At 35.8% G+C, this 14566-nt stretch overlaps 3 protein-coding genes across 4 annotated transcripts; 1 reads left to right on the top strand and 2 right to left on the bottom strand.

The window, feature by feature from the left end:
• Window positions 1-1603: 1603 nt before the first annotated feature.
• On the bottom strand, window positions 1604-4450 carry LOC307142348 (uncharacterized protein). Of its 2 annotated transcripts, none has more exons than XM_079843091.1 (6): window positions 4374-4450; window positions 3839-4195; window positions 3613-3663; window positions 3369-3521; window positions 3124-3155; window positions 1604-2194 (listed from the first exon to the last, which is right to left on the bottom strand). In XM_079843091.1, exons 1-6 carry the CDS (start codon window positions 4414-4416, stop codon window positions 2087-2089), a joined length of 744 nt encoding a protein of 247 aa, XP_079699217.1. In that variant the 5' UTR covers window positions 4417-4450; the 3' UTR covers window positions 1604-2086. The 2 variants fall into 2 exon arrangements, with proteins under 2 accessions (XP_079699217.1, XP_079699216.1); XM_079843090.1 differs by having other exon boundaries at window positions 3613-3693; window positions 4374-4435.
• On the bottom strand, window positions 4374-7110 carry LOC307142338 (uncharacterized protein). Its single transcript, XM_079843077.1, has 6 exons — window positions 7039-7110; window positions 6543-6893; window positions 6392-6457; window positions 6027-6179; window positions 5907-5941; window positions 4374-5116 (listed from the first exon to the last, which is right to left on the bottom strand). Exons 1-6 carry the CDS (start codon window positions 7076-7078, stop codon window positions 5009-5011), a joined length of 753 nt encoding a protein of 250 aa, XP_079699203.1. The 5' UTR covers window positions 7079-7110; the 3' UTR covers window positions 4374-5008.
• A 4480-nt stretch (window positions 7111-11590) lies between these two features.
• On the top strand, window positions 11591-13783 carry nitr9 (novel immune-type receptor 9). Its single transcript, XM_079840697.1, has 4 exons — window positions 11591-11712; window positions 11806-12150; window positions 12355-12699; window positions 12791-13783. The coding sequence occupies exons 1-4, from the start codon at window positions 11613-11615 to the stop codon at window positions 13009-13011; spliced, it is 1011 nt and encodes a 336-aa protein (XP_079696823.1). The 5' UTR covers window positions 11591-11612; the 3' UTR covers window positions 13012-13783.
• Window positions 13784-14566: the final 783 nt, after the last annotated feature.

The following is a 14566-nucleotide window of genomic DNA, read 5'->3' on the forward strand; positions in this document are numbered from 1 at the left end:
ACCATGGACAAACAAAATACTTTAATGTATCATGTGTTTTATTAGGCGGGTGAGCAACTGTTTGGATACACTTTATATAGCTCAACCCCGCCTTATTGTTTAAATCTCGTTTACATGATTTACTGCGAATACCATGTTTTACCATGCCTAATATCGATCTATCTCACTGCAGTGTGAACAAGTGTCTCATAGTAGCCGAGCAGATGCACAGACTAGCATTATAACAGAACTTAGAAATGGGCTTTTGTAAGAATTTTGCATTGAGAGATATATAATGAACTTCTGTCAGCTGCACCGTCAGATCCTGAGCATATAGGTAAATGATCTTTTAGCATGTTAAAGTACAATACCCTCTTTGTACGTGGCACATTTTGAACCACTGGATAAAAAAAACATGCATGATGATTCAGTATAATATAAAGATTCTAATCACTACTTGTGGTGGGTTGGCAGGTGATGCTGGTGGACAAACTCTAAACATAGCCATATCACAAGTGTCTGTGCTTTGCTTTGACGTTTAGGTTTCACTGCTATAAGATGATATGGAAACTTTTACCCACAGAGGCCTAAGCGTGCTTAAGTCTGCTTGTTTGTTTTGTTACTTTCAGAAACAAAGGGTGACCACAACCTGAACGCTGTGGATTGAATTCATTGTCTTATATATATATATGGCATAAGTCGGTTTCCGAAACCATTAGTCAACATGTGAAAGGAACTAACGTGTGGTATGCATGCAGTTGCAGACTTTAACAGTGAATTGTGAAAAAATTGCATTGACATTGAGCCTTCAACACAATACTACAAATAAGACCTAGAACTATATTAAAGCACAATATGGTGCTTGCTTACAAGCGAAGGAATCACGTTTCAGTACTGCACAGTGGTAAACAATTGATTATGCATTCAGAGAAATATTGTTGAAAATATGTCCCAATGTACTGTTCATTTGTTTTACGCATTGATTTTTTTGCAAGTGTTTACCTGTTTTTTGAATTATGCATTGTGTTGTGTTTTAGGATTAATGAGCTTGGCCTGGGAAATGATACAACAGAAATGACATTCCCTGAAAGCCAAAAAAATTTTTTATATGTATATATATATATATAATTAGTTAAAATAAGGCTGTCAATCAATACACTGCATCTGAATGCAAGCAGTTGTACCATTGTGGTCTTGAATTTAGTGTCATAATTCATTTAACTTCTCTTTAGTTGTAATTTAGCACTGACCTCTTAAATTCTTAACGCTGTAAAATAATTTCATTTCTGACAAAGATTAGCATTATTTTAATTTAAAATTTTTGTATTTTCATTACTGTTTAATAATAAAATTCTCAAGTACATATAAAAAAAAAAATCAAATTATTGTCTGTGACTTGTCACCTCACTTCTAAACAAGGGGCATTTTGTCTGTGGTTATGGAAAGTAGTGTGAAAGGCTTGTTGTGTGAATGTTGTTGTGTGGTTTAGCTGCAGTGAGGGGTGTGAGAGATGAGCCGGGGGTCAGTCTGGTGAGTGGAAAACAGTTAAACTGTGACCCACCCACTGACATGCAGACATTTAAGAAAACGTTTTATATGATATTTTTAATTTTTATTATTATTTGCATGGTCTACACACAATGTTTTCTAAATGTTAATCATGATCAGGCCACTGCTGCCGCTCACAAAGTACTACATTGTTGTGAAATGTGTGCATGGATATAATCATAACAATTTATGTTTTGATGTGTATTTTCAGTTTTGTCATCTGGTCCGCTGAAGTTCCCCTCAGCACGTCTCATTCTACACTGAAAAGCTTCTTCCTGTCAAGGTCTGTATAGGAAATTATATCATTTTCAACCCTGCCTCTTCTGTAAGGACCTGGTTGTATCTTTATGATACAGTATATAAACATATCTAAATTAAAGTTCTTAGTAGAACTTACACATGATTTCACAACTTTTATTGCATCAAAAATACTAAATATTGCAAGCTCACATACACTTTAAATTTATGGTATTAGCAATAGCATATACATATTAGCGTCTTGATTAAAAATACAGCTTGTAAACATAACAGTAGACTACAATATTTGACCATTGTTGGACTATCTAGTAGCAGAATATACCACATCTGTATCCTCAGCATGTCTGGCTGCTCTTCTGGTTTTCTGTTTTGAGAACTGTAGAGCAGCATACAATGTTGACTGAGGCTCCTGCAACACATCCAAAGATGCATTTAACAACAGAGATGTTATATATATATATATATATATATATATATATATATATATATATATATATATATATATATATATATATATATATATATATATATATATATATATATATATATATATATATATATATATATATATATATATATATATATATATATATATATTTTTTTACATTCAAAAAAATTTATTCAAAATTGTAGCCTACAGAAGAAAACCATTTAAGCAAAACAACAATATACACACAGTCTTATTAGCATCAGAATACATTATCTGATATTATTATTTCTAATTCATTGCTGATTCTAATGTTGGGGACAGTTGGGAATCAGTCAGGGAATGTGAGCTGATATTGTTGCTGCTTTATACCCCACACATAAAGCATGCAGGATACTTTATACCCAAGCCTTACTTTAGTACTTTTTTTGTTTCATTTTTTGCTTTATTTTTATTTTTAAGAATGAACCATATTTAATTTCCCTAAAACAGACTGATATTCCAGCCAAGAGTTGGAATGGATTGTCACAAAAAGAAACCATGCAATCTTTTTTTAAAGTCATAGTTATAGTTAAACAGAAAAGAGAAGTAGGCCATATGCAAAATAATACAGAGAAACATACCATATTTAACCTAAATAATGTTAGACATAAAATGAATGGTGAATAACACTGATATTAGATTAGTTATTTTATAGTTTATAACTATCTTCATTATAAATCCTTTAAATAGCAGATATTTACATATTTAAAATGTAATTGTACACCAGTCAACCTCTTTAATTTCTGTATTCTGTACAATGATTTTTACCAATACATACTATATAGTTGTAAATGATATACAGGCATTTGCTTTATTTAGATTGTTCTACATTCAGAGAATGGAAATGTTTATTTTAGCAATAAGTTTACCTCATGATGTTGTGTTACATGCCGATCAGCATCTGCAACAACAGAAGTTTACAACAGTTTAGCTGTTTTTTTTTTTAATTTACAGTTGTTTTCCCATTATAATTTATGTTAAAGATACTTGCTGTTTGTTATTTATTAACGTATTACTCTATATTACTAAAATGATTTCACTACACAGTTATTTGCCATTTGCGTCTATACAAAGTAAGTAAATCTCTTGAACTGAATAGATGTAGAACTGTTACCTTTTCCCTGTGTTTTTCTGTTCTGTTTCTTAATGATGACTATTAAGACCAGAATGATGATGAGAATAACAATAATACCACCAAAAATAAAGGTCCGTTTATAAAAGATGTTGTCGGAACAGTCTTGTGTAGAAACCGGGCTCTCCTTGAGATCTGTTAAAAGTAAATCACATTTTACTCTAACAAAATACCGTTTAGAAAAAAGCATTATTGTATATGAATGTTATGAGTACTTAACATTCACCTTTATTTGAAACTTCTGTTTCATTTTGCACTGGTTTAACACACTCACTCTCTGCACAATAAATGAAGACTTGAAATGAGTCTATTAAATATTAAAACAGTCATATTAAAACAACTTATACACACATAAGAAGTGATCTGGAAAAAATTAAGTAGTTTTATTTAGTTCTACTAGACATTCAGCAAGAAATTGCTCTATAGCAGTGGTATTGGTAAAGAAAAATTACCTTTAATGGCTAGGTGTGTTCCATCACCAAATGTTATTCTCCAAGAGTCCCAACCACAGTAATACAGGCCAGAATCAGAAATATCCACATTTAAAATACTTAGGGAGGTGTTTTTGTTGTTTAGGGACATCAGCAGATGATCTTGTTGAAAACCATTGAAATATGTTAAATGTAGTTCCTTAAGCTGGTAGGTTATCATCATGTATACAATGACAAGAGGTACAGAACTGTTTGTTTGCTTGAACCAATGTATGTTCTTTCCAGTGTCTGCTGTGTGTTGGCACCAAATAGTAACATTATCTCCTGGTCGAGCTGACGTATAAGCTGTCTGAGATGATTCTACAACTGTAAGCAAACCTAAAACCCACAGAGGAATAATAAATGTTTTTATATTTTAATTTAACATACAAGAAATGCATATTACATACAAGAAAATAATGCAGCAAAACACATTTTAAAGCGTACACCTTATTAATCTTGAATGAATCATTCCTATTTTGTATGATTGGAGCAATTATAGTGCAGTTATGCTTACCCATGCCACAAATCAGCAGCACTGAAATTATTATATGAACCATCGCTGTACAGAATCAGACTAAAGCCAACGAGGAAATTAAGATGAGGAAATCAATGTGCTTTATTTATGAGGGGGTGTGGCTTATGCCAACACCAGACTATGACAAACCTGTCAATCAACAGGCAACTCCACAGCTCATATTGCCAGTTCAAAACAAGAAGTATCATTATTGATCACATATTTAGATTTGATGGTTTTTTATGTGTTAGTGCTCCCCATAGCACTTTAGAGAACAGATTTTTCCAATGCAGCTTTACAGAGAACTAAAAAGCATCTTTGACACTTGCATATATTTGAACATGTCTTTAATTGATCATTTCTGAGTTGGATTATAGACATGATACATTTTACCTGACCCACAAAACTTGCTAAACTTGATTTTATCCTGGCTTTAATTCTCTGAAAGCCTAGGGTTTGATGGAGCATCTGACACTCAGTTGGAGCCTCAGCTTTCTGTCTAACCATTTGACTTCCGATAATTACATAATTAAAAAAATATATTGTGTTATTATATCATGTATACAATTATATTGTTCAGGTGTTAAAAATAAACCATAGTTCATTAACAAATACGTTTTGAGTTGTTTTATGTTTCAAGTAGTGTAGGTGTACACAGCAGTCGAGTCCTCAGTACGTCTTCCTGCTGTTTTGGGTCTCTTGTTTGAGAAATGCACCGCAGCATATTCTACTGAATCATTTTCCTGCAAAGAAGCAGAAATGTTTTTTTTAAGATTCTAATCCCAAATCATCATGATGTCTTAGATTTTATTCTCAAGCCTCTGTTTTCCTCTGTCTTTGCCCAAAATAAATTCTACAACCAAAGAAAAAAAAAAAAGAGCAACAGTTCACGTCCTTAACAGCCAACAGCATTAGAAATAATAATGTTTATTCAGAATCATAAAAGAATTGTTAATACCATAAAACAATACAAACATATATTATAAAAATCTTTAATGCTTTTACTGCACATCAAATTAAGTTGACAACTTAATTTACTAAAATGCAGAACACATGCTTTTCAATGTCGGCAAAAATCAAAAGCATGTCTACAGTATAAAAAAAAAAAAAAGGTCTCCAATTGAAAATTTTCTAGTGACCGAACAGATCTAAATTTTTTAGTTGGCCAAATTGAAATTCTGTTAATTAAATTGCATCAATTCACAGAAATTCAATTTGGCCAACTGAAAAATTTAGATGTGATCGGTCACTAGAAAATTTTCAATTGGAGACCTGCATTTTTTTTTACAGTGTACCCAACAGGGAGAAGCAGAGCAGTAATTCATTTCATATCAATTCATTCCTTTCATCTTGTTCTTTATGCAAAGGTAAAAGAAACCAGTGTGGGAGGAAACACAACTTCAGTGTCTCACTAAGATGGCAGTTATTTTAAAAAGAAACAGAACAAAGACAGAGATTTGCTTGTTCTCATTTCCACTTTGAAATATTTTGAAATAGTTTTTAGTCTGTAGCATAACTGAAGACGGAGATTACCTTGTCATCGTGCTGTTGTGTTTGACATTCAGCGACTGGTGCAAAGCAGAGGAAAAGACAATTAGTTGCTGTTAAGATATTCATTTAAATGTGTGATTACATTTGTGATCGATCTGTTACCTTTTTGATGCTTTTGCTTTTTGTGTTCCTTGATGATCGCCATAATCAGAGGAATAATGCATGTTAAAAAAATGATGCCACCAAATAGGAGGGTCAGCTTGAAAAATATGTCTCTAGAACACTCCTCAGTAGACACGGGCGATTTCTCATCATCTGTACAAAAGTGGACATTTTAATGAAGCATTTTATTATATATATATATATATATATATATATATATATATATATATATATATATATATATATATATATATATATATATATATATATATATATATATATATATATATATATATATATATATATATATATATATATACATCTGCAGATTCAATTCAGCATAGAAAGTAAAATAACAATCATACCCTTTTTTGAGCTTCCTGTGTCATTTACGTCTGATATGACATTCTTTTCTGAATGACATTTACTATCTGTGGTGTTTGTGAGAAGAAAAGAGCATTAAACATTATATGAAAATTAGAGTGTAGTGAGAGCTCTTCAAAAAGAGTAGCCTACCTTTCACTTCAAGCCTGGTTCCATTGCCAAATTTCATGTGATATCCCGTAGCTCCACAAAAGTAGAAGCCAGAATCAGAAATATTTGCATGCTTTATTGTTAGAGAGGTGATTTTGCTAAACTGATGCATAACAAATTGTTTTTTTGTAAAACCATTGAAATATGTTGGCTCTGTTGGCCGAAGACTTTCGGTGTAAAACATGTGCGCAATAGTAATCGGTACATCACCATCAGTTTGTTTAAACCAGTACAGGTTTCCAGTAACGTGGATAGCATGTGGACACCACATAGTGACACTTTGTCCTGGCTGAGCCTGTGTACTGGCTATTGAAAACATTACTTGGAGAAAACCTGAAAAACATAAAAAAAGTAAAACCATGGCACACCACAAAACAACACTTTTCCATTCAAAATGTGTCCTCATTTTAATAACTCGCCAAAGATTTCATTACATGTCTCCCAAAATCGAATATATACAGTAGATGATAGTTCTTACCTGTCCCAAAGAGCAATAATGCTTTTGAAATATGTAACATTTCTGCACTGAGTCAAACCAGAGCTGAAGAGGAAATTAAGTGGGCGATATCAATGTGTTTTATATATAAGAAGGAGGAGTGGCTTTTCGCGCAGAAAAAGATGGCAGACCTGCCACTGAAAAGGCCAGTCGGGGTCAGACCTACACAGAGCTGTGATGCAAGAATCTCTATAGAGAGCACAATCAAATACAAAATATGTACTGATGAAGGCACTGCTACACTACTCTGTTTAGTCTTCCTTTTTATTCAGTGCTCTGAAAATGTTTGGCATGTTTGATTTTTCAGTCTAGTAATTTTATCTTTTTTTCTGTTGCATCTATAATTGAGAGTACTGATGTCACTATTTGGTTACTTGATTTCCTAGAGTAATCTACTGTGTTCCTTATAGACCAGGGGCCAGTTGCATAAACTTAGCCATTATGTTTAGACTGTGTCTTAAGAACTAATTTGACACACTAGCAATTAGTCAAGAGGTAATCAGTCTAACTTTTCTGATTCAAATTAGACCAATCTAATTTTAAATGTAACTGACTTTAAAAAGTTAAGAACAGTCTTGAAGAAAAAAATAAACAGTCTTGAAGAAAAAAATAAACAACTAACTTTTAAGACTAGTCTAAGCAGTTTATGCAAGGTTGAAAGCCTGCTTAACATGTGATGTTACACTCAATGCCCTTTGCAAGTCAAATGAAAGTACTTTTCTTTCTTTCTTTCTTTCTTTCTTTCTTTCTTTCTTTTCAGCGAATGTGGCTTGTTTATTTGCTCTTATTTTCGTGTTAAGCCATTGTAATACAAATTTAGGTTAAAATGAAAACATCAATGTCCGGTTTCACAGACGAGGCTTAAGCTAGTCCCAGACTAGAATGCATGTTTGAGCTGTCTTAACATCTTAAAATATGTCACTGTCATTGTTTTGTCTCAAGATGCACATCAATACATTTATAAAATATACTTAAATGTCCTAATTTCGCTAAGGCCTAGACCTGGCTTAATCTAAACTCTGTCTGTGAAACCAGGCCATAATTAGCAAGTCTGAGTAGATTGCCATCCCTCACTGTAGCCCCCTAGTGGTTTTCAAAATCATAGCCAGCACCCTCCTTTTATTTACAAAAACACATTGCTAGATGGTGGGTGGGTCTATATTGCTCACTTGGTTCATAAATTATTGACAGTCATGCTAATGCAATGCAAAAATACTGCTTCTTATAAAACATGTGCAGAATACTTTGTGCCACTAAAGATCTAATATATAACATATGTATAAGATACCCTGTTGATAGTTGATAAAGAAAATGATCAGTTATTCATACACTCTGATTAAAAAACTTGGACACATCATCAGTGTTGTTTCTGGGCATCATTGGGTGTTTCGGGTCTTTCAAGAGACAGCCTCTTCCAGGCAACCTGACCGTGGTTGATCAAGCCTCGGCCTGTGTCCAAGTGGCATTTTGCAGACCCCACACATCATCCACAGCCATCTTGATGCCCACTTCTGCAGCCTCCATGCTTTTTCTGATGGCTCTTCTCTGGCTTGCACCAGTTATTCCCAGTATTCCGTAATCCCTGCCGAGGGAATGACCTGCAAATCCTCTACAACCCACCTCCTCTGGCATGCAACTGGATTTCCACCCTTTCCTGCGGCAGGCCTCCAGCAGTCCCTAATACTTCTCCATCTTTCTCTCCTGCACCTCTTCCATCCTCTTTATCTCCAGTAGGATGAGCTGTTTCGTAGACTCTGAGACCAGGATGATGTCCGGTATAAGTGTTGACTGGGTGATGTGTGCTGGAATTTTCAGCTGCTTGTCCAGGTCAACTGTCATTACCCAGTCTTGAGCTGTGTAGAGCAAGCCAACAGGGTTGTTTTTCCTCATGGTCAGCTCTCCTCCTTGACGAATACAATCATCCTGGCTGTAGTGTTGGTGTTTCTGCTCTCACTGGTTTTGAGGACTTGGTCGTGTCTCCAGTGGCAACAGTCATCGCCCAGTGCCCGGGAGCATCTGCTCAAGATCTCTTCAAGATGTGTTCTGGAGTTTCTACCTTTGCCCCAATAAAACAGGTTGGCTAACCCGAACCCTATCCCTGAATCAAAAACTTGATCCTCTGAGGGTTCCATTTCCATATCTCCTGCAAGGCGACCTTCCGCTCCATTGCCTGCTCCCATTTCATCCAGGCACCCTGTTTCTTCATTGCCACAACCCTGCGTGCTCATTCTTCCTCCACTGAAGCACGCACTTCTTCTTGCACTGGCCTCAACCTTTCCTCCTCACTGGCAGTGTTGCAATGGGTTGGTGTTGAACTTCCAAGTCCAGCCCTGCCCTGCCCTGTGCCAGTGTCCTGATGAGAGCCTTGTGCTTCATTTTAGCTTCTGCCTGTTGGACTGCCTCTGCTGCCTTCCACTTCCTCCCCGTCCTCAGGATGATACCAGCTCCGAAGACTTTTAGCATCCTTCAACCTTAAACACTACAGATGTTCTTGTGCCCGTGCAACAATGAATCCTTCCTCATGGAGCTGAATGGGGGCCTGAGCTTGTTGCTGTTTCCATACAACCCAATACTGCTCAAGCTGCATGGCACGCCAAACCATCTGCGTAGGTAGCTGCTCACTCTATGCTCAAAACTATCATAGGGACTTGGTAGATGAGTAGGGGCCAGATGATTCTTGATAGGATTTCATGCTGGTAGATCCAGGCCTTAAATTTCCCAGGGAGCCCAGACTTGTCCACAGTTCTCAGCCACCTCTCCAGATTGGATGTGGTGGCCTTGGTGGAGTCTGTGTCCTTTAGGTGAAGACCTTCCCTAGACTCCTCACTGGTTTTTCTGTGACAGGCGGGATGTTCTAGTGGCCAGTGATCGGAGTCGCCGTCCTGATGGTAACAGTTCAAACAGGCGGTGTCCAGGGTGAGTGGAGTCTGAGTAGAGTCTCTTCCTCACTCTGGAAGAGTACAGGTCCTGGAGGGTTGGCAGGGGGGCACCAATAATCCTTTCTCCAGTCTGAATTGTGCGTTGTAGTCTCCTGATGTCAGATTTGGTAGCTGAACCAAAACAGACTAAATGACAGCCGAGTAGAACTGAATCAGCAGCTCCTGTGGGAGGTTTTAACACTAAAGAATAAAATAATGTGCCCTCATAATCTTTGATCAAAATCACTTCCCTTTCACATGCAGCACCATTTCCTCTCTTCTCTGATGATGTGTTTTTCAAGGGCAGGACAGCCTGTCACTCACACAAGCTCCACCAATAGCAAACCACAACCATCCAATCAAGTCTTATTTGAGAAGCCATTTCACTATATATACACTAGATATACATCAAAATATGGATGAAGAGACTATTGCAGTTTCTGTTTCTTGTTGCCTTTCAACGGTTGCAAAAAGTTAAACCATTGGTCATAATTATTTGTATCATCACTTAAGGGTTCATTTTATTCTTAATTTTCTATAAGAGATTTTGCACAACTGGGCGTTGGTGATGTGCATTCACATTTATTCATTCTTTGTTCTAAATGTTTTATATATTTATTTAAAAACTCTGATAAAATACCAACAAATTAATAAAATACCAATGCTGATGAAACCACCATTAAGTATGCCATACTGGACTTTACTTCAAACATAATACTTTTTAAATATTTGACAAGATGAGAAATCCTTTTGCCATCAGAACAGACATGAAGCTACTTGTAATAAATGGTAGTTAAAAACAAGGATTTAAAACTTTTACAGGACATAACTCCTTATTGAATACAGTAAGTACAATAAGAAACCTTCCACATAATATATTATTTAGCCTTTCACAGTTATTGCTATGAAGCTGTCAGACATCACACCAGTGAGGTATACAGTGATATATCAGGCAGAAATTTGAATTATTTCTAGGAATTTTGGCAAGTGTCTAAGTTATTTACTCAAATAGTCAGTACACTATAAACTATAGGTGTTTTTGGCAGATGGCGCACTTGTGGTCTTGTGATGCACGTGTGCCTGTGAAGCCACAAGGCTATTTGACTAGTGCACGTCAGTGTGATTTTCTTGTGGTCATTATAGATCTGAGCAGTTTAATTCAATTCTTCTTTGAAGTTTTAATGTAGCCTAATAAAAGGAGCTTGATTTAATATCAGACCTGACAATATTGCTGAGAAATGTTTGACCTTCTTACATTCACTGTCGAATTGCAGTTTTGATGATGGCACACACTGTGATCACGCGTTTATTTCTCTTCCTCATGTGGTCAAGAAACACTTACTTAGAACTTAATAAGGTCATCAGAAAACCACAACTAGCACACCGCCTTTATGTCTTTACATTTTTATAAATCATTTTCACTAAACATAAACTTTTTTTAAATTGCAACTGAACATGGACTTTACAGATGTCTACTAGTGTGTTACTCATAAGCAATTATTTGTCTCAGAAGTGAAAAATATATGAAATAATCTCTAAAGGAAAAGGTCAGTGGGGAAAAAAAAAGTCTGGTTCAGCACTTTTTTTTCCTCGACAAACACAACACATCCGCTCACATCGTTCATTGCTTCTCTGCTGATGTTCATTTTGTCATCGCTCACCTGTTTTGTACTCATTTGGGGTAAAAAAATCCATCCAGATATGATGAACTTTGGAGTTTTTCTTCTCTTTCTAATTGGTGAGTTGACCTGACTTTAATGTCAAAACTTTAATGTGTTTACTTTATTTAAGATAAACAATTTTTGCTTGTTACTTTATATGTTTCTTTTAGGTCTCGCAGCAGCACACCTGAATAACCCACCTGTGTATGCTAAACCGGGAGAAACCATTCATTTACCTTGCTCTTACCAGAGCCAAATAGCTATGCACTTCTCATGGTACAAGCATGAACCTGGACAGAGTCCCAGGCTCATCTCCACCATTTACAAGTATGATAGTGTTCCCCGGTTTTACCATAATTTAAAGAATAATTCACGCTTCTCTGTGCTGAATGAAAAGGGTGTGCATCATTTGGTGATAAGAGACATACAGATCTCAGATTCTGCAACATACTACTGTGGAAGCGCTTATTCCAACGTAATGGAATTTGTCGAAGGCACAGAGTTGATAGTTGAAGGTAATTATGATTCTGATTACCTATAGTTAAATTGTTTTTAATATAATGTGTATTTATAATAGTTTAGTTATTGAATTGAATGCCAACTTTTAAAAGCTTAGTGCAAAGTGTGAATGCAATGTATACCTGAGTAGTCATAATGTCTTGCATAAAACTTGCTCAATAATGAAAATCTTCATGGATATATAACCTATTTTCATACAGGGTTGAAAAGCTACGCTGTTGTAAAACAACATGCTTTCGTTGAATCACAATCTGGAGATTCAGTGACTCTTACGTGCACAGTTTTAAACCAGAACTGTGTAGGAAACCAAAGCGTGTACTGGCTCATACATGAATCTCAAGAATCTCATCCAAGAATTATTAGGGCACATGGAATGAGTATTGATCAGTGTGACTGGATCTCTGAAGCTGGTTTTTCAGCACGTAGATGCGTCTCCAGCTTCTCTAAGAAGGACCTCAATCTGTCTGATGCTGGGACTTACTACTGCTCTGTTGCTGCATGTGGGGAGATCCTTTTCGGGAACGGAACCAAACTGGACATTATAGGTATGATTTTTTAAGAATGAATTGGGGGGGGGGGGGGGGGTAGCACTTTTACAATGTGTTAATACCATACCTACAATTTTGCCTATTTCAGGTACCGATTCCACAGAACAGATGATGATTTTTGTTCTTCTTTCCATTGTTAGAACAGTCCTTCTTTTAATCACTATTGCCATTGTTACTGTTTGGTACCGCATGAATTTAAAAAGAAAAGAGTCAAAAGAGGGCTGTTCTTCTCCATCTGCCATGGCTTTCCGAGATAGACAACCCCGACCAGAGGGAAGACCAGGACCCAGTCGTTCAAAAGTAATCTGATCAGATTGGATCAAATCTTGAAAATGGATCAAATCTTTAGTTTGTTGTGCTTTTTGATCCAAAAAAAAAACAAAACAGGATTATCTCAGCAGAAGGGAGGATTTCATAAACAAAAATTTGTATAACTTTAAAAATGATCAAAAATGCAACATTTATACCATGTAATGTATACACACATTTTTATTTTGCTCTTAAATTAGTTTAACTGTTAATGTAATAAGGAGACTTTAAACTACCTATTAAGCCTTTCAGTAAAGTATATCCATGAAATAATCCCCCAAAGCTGTCAATATCAAACATAAATAATATATTGAATTTTTAATGATTTTTGAATCACTGTATATAAACTACTTTGGCACAATAATCAGAGACGAACCTGTTAAGTAGTTTCTAACAATTGTATCCCTTAATGTATATGTTTGTTTTTTGTTGTGGGTCATATGGGGGGCTACGGAATCCCCAAAGGAGACATGGTTATGGGAGGAAAAAAATATTGTAATGTTTTAGTGTTCTCTCGCAAATGTTTTATTTTTCCCCAAGAAACTTTGCATTCACTCGTTCTTTGTGAATGAACGCAAAGTTTAGGGGGAACTCAAAACTTTTGCAAGAGAACGCAAAAACAATCAAATATATATTTTTCTCCCATTTCAGACATTTTTTTTTAACTTTTAGTGCCCTCATAGGGGGTCTGATTGTTTGAAGGAAATTGAAAATGGAAGGGGATGTTTGTCTTGTTTTCTTTCTCTTAAAATAAAGCACTTAAAGTGACCCCACATTGATTCTTCTATCTGTTGTTCTTTATATCTAGCACCAGGGTGCGATTATGTGTACAATTACAAAAATATTAATTCATGCATGACGGCGATTTAAACCTAATTCACTTCAATAAAGATAACTATACATGCTATTCTTGTCATGAGCGTCAAGGTGTGGTGGCGTTGCGGTGCAAATTCCACTCATGTTTAGTAGGCTACATGTTAACTCAAAAGATTCGTAGAAAAAAAAATATAAACGTCAGGCCATTGATCTGCACGTGAAGTCCTTGAAATCCATTGTGCAGTTAGCATCATATAGCCAAAAGAAAACAAGGCTGTTTAACTAATTTTGGTTTTACTAAGAAATTGTGTAGTGATGACCCGACCGATTCACCTGCTGCAAGCCCTGTTAGCACACCTCCCGCCGGGTGAGTTAAGGTAAGGCATGTTATTCCCAATAATGTGTTGTGGCTGGGTTGATAGAGGTCTGCGTGACTCTCGATGTTTTCTTAGGCCTCAACAGATACATTATGGTATTCTTCTGTAGCCTGACGAGTAACTTTAACCGTTGTTCATGTGAACTCAAAGAGTCTGATGCTTTGTTTATAAACTATTTGGGTGGCAGTTTGAACTATCAATTCGTGTCGACAAAGTATAATAGGGTAAATCCTGTATAGTGATTTATCCTATATAGTGCTTGCATAAAGTAAGCAGTGCATACACTTGTAGCTGTTATGAATCTTTGTAAGTCCTCTTTTGAGGCAAGCGCACAAACACACCTTCTTGGGTGCAAAAATTAG

This window comes from Gobio gobio, assembly GCF_949357685.1.
Source record: "Gobio gobio genome assembly, chromosome: 2".
NCBI lineage: Eukaryota > Metazoa > Chordata > Actinopteri > Cypriniformes > Gobionidae > Gobio > Gobio gobio.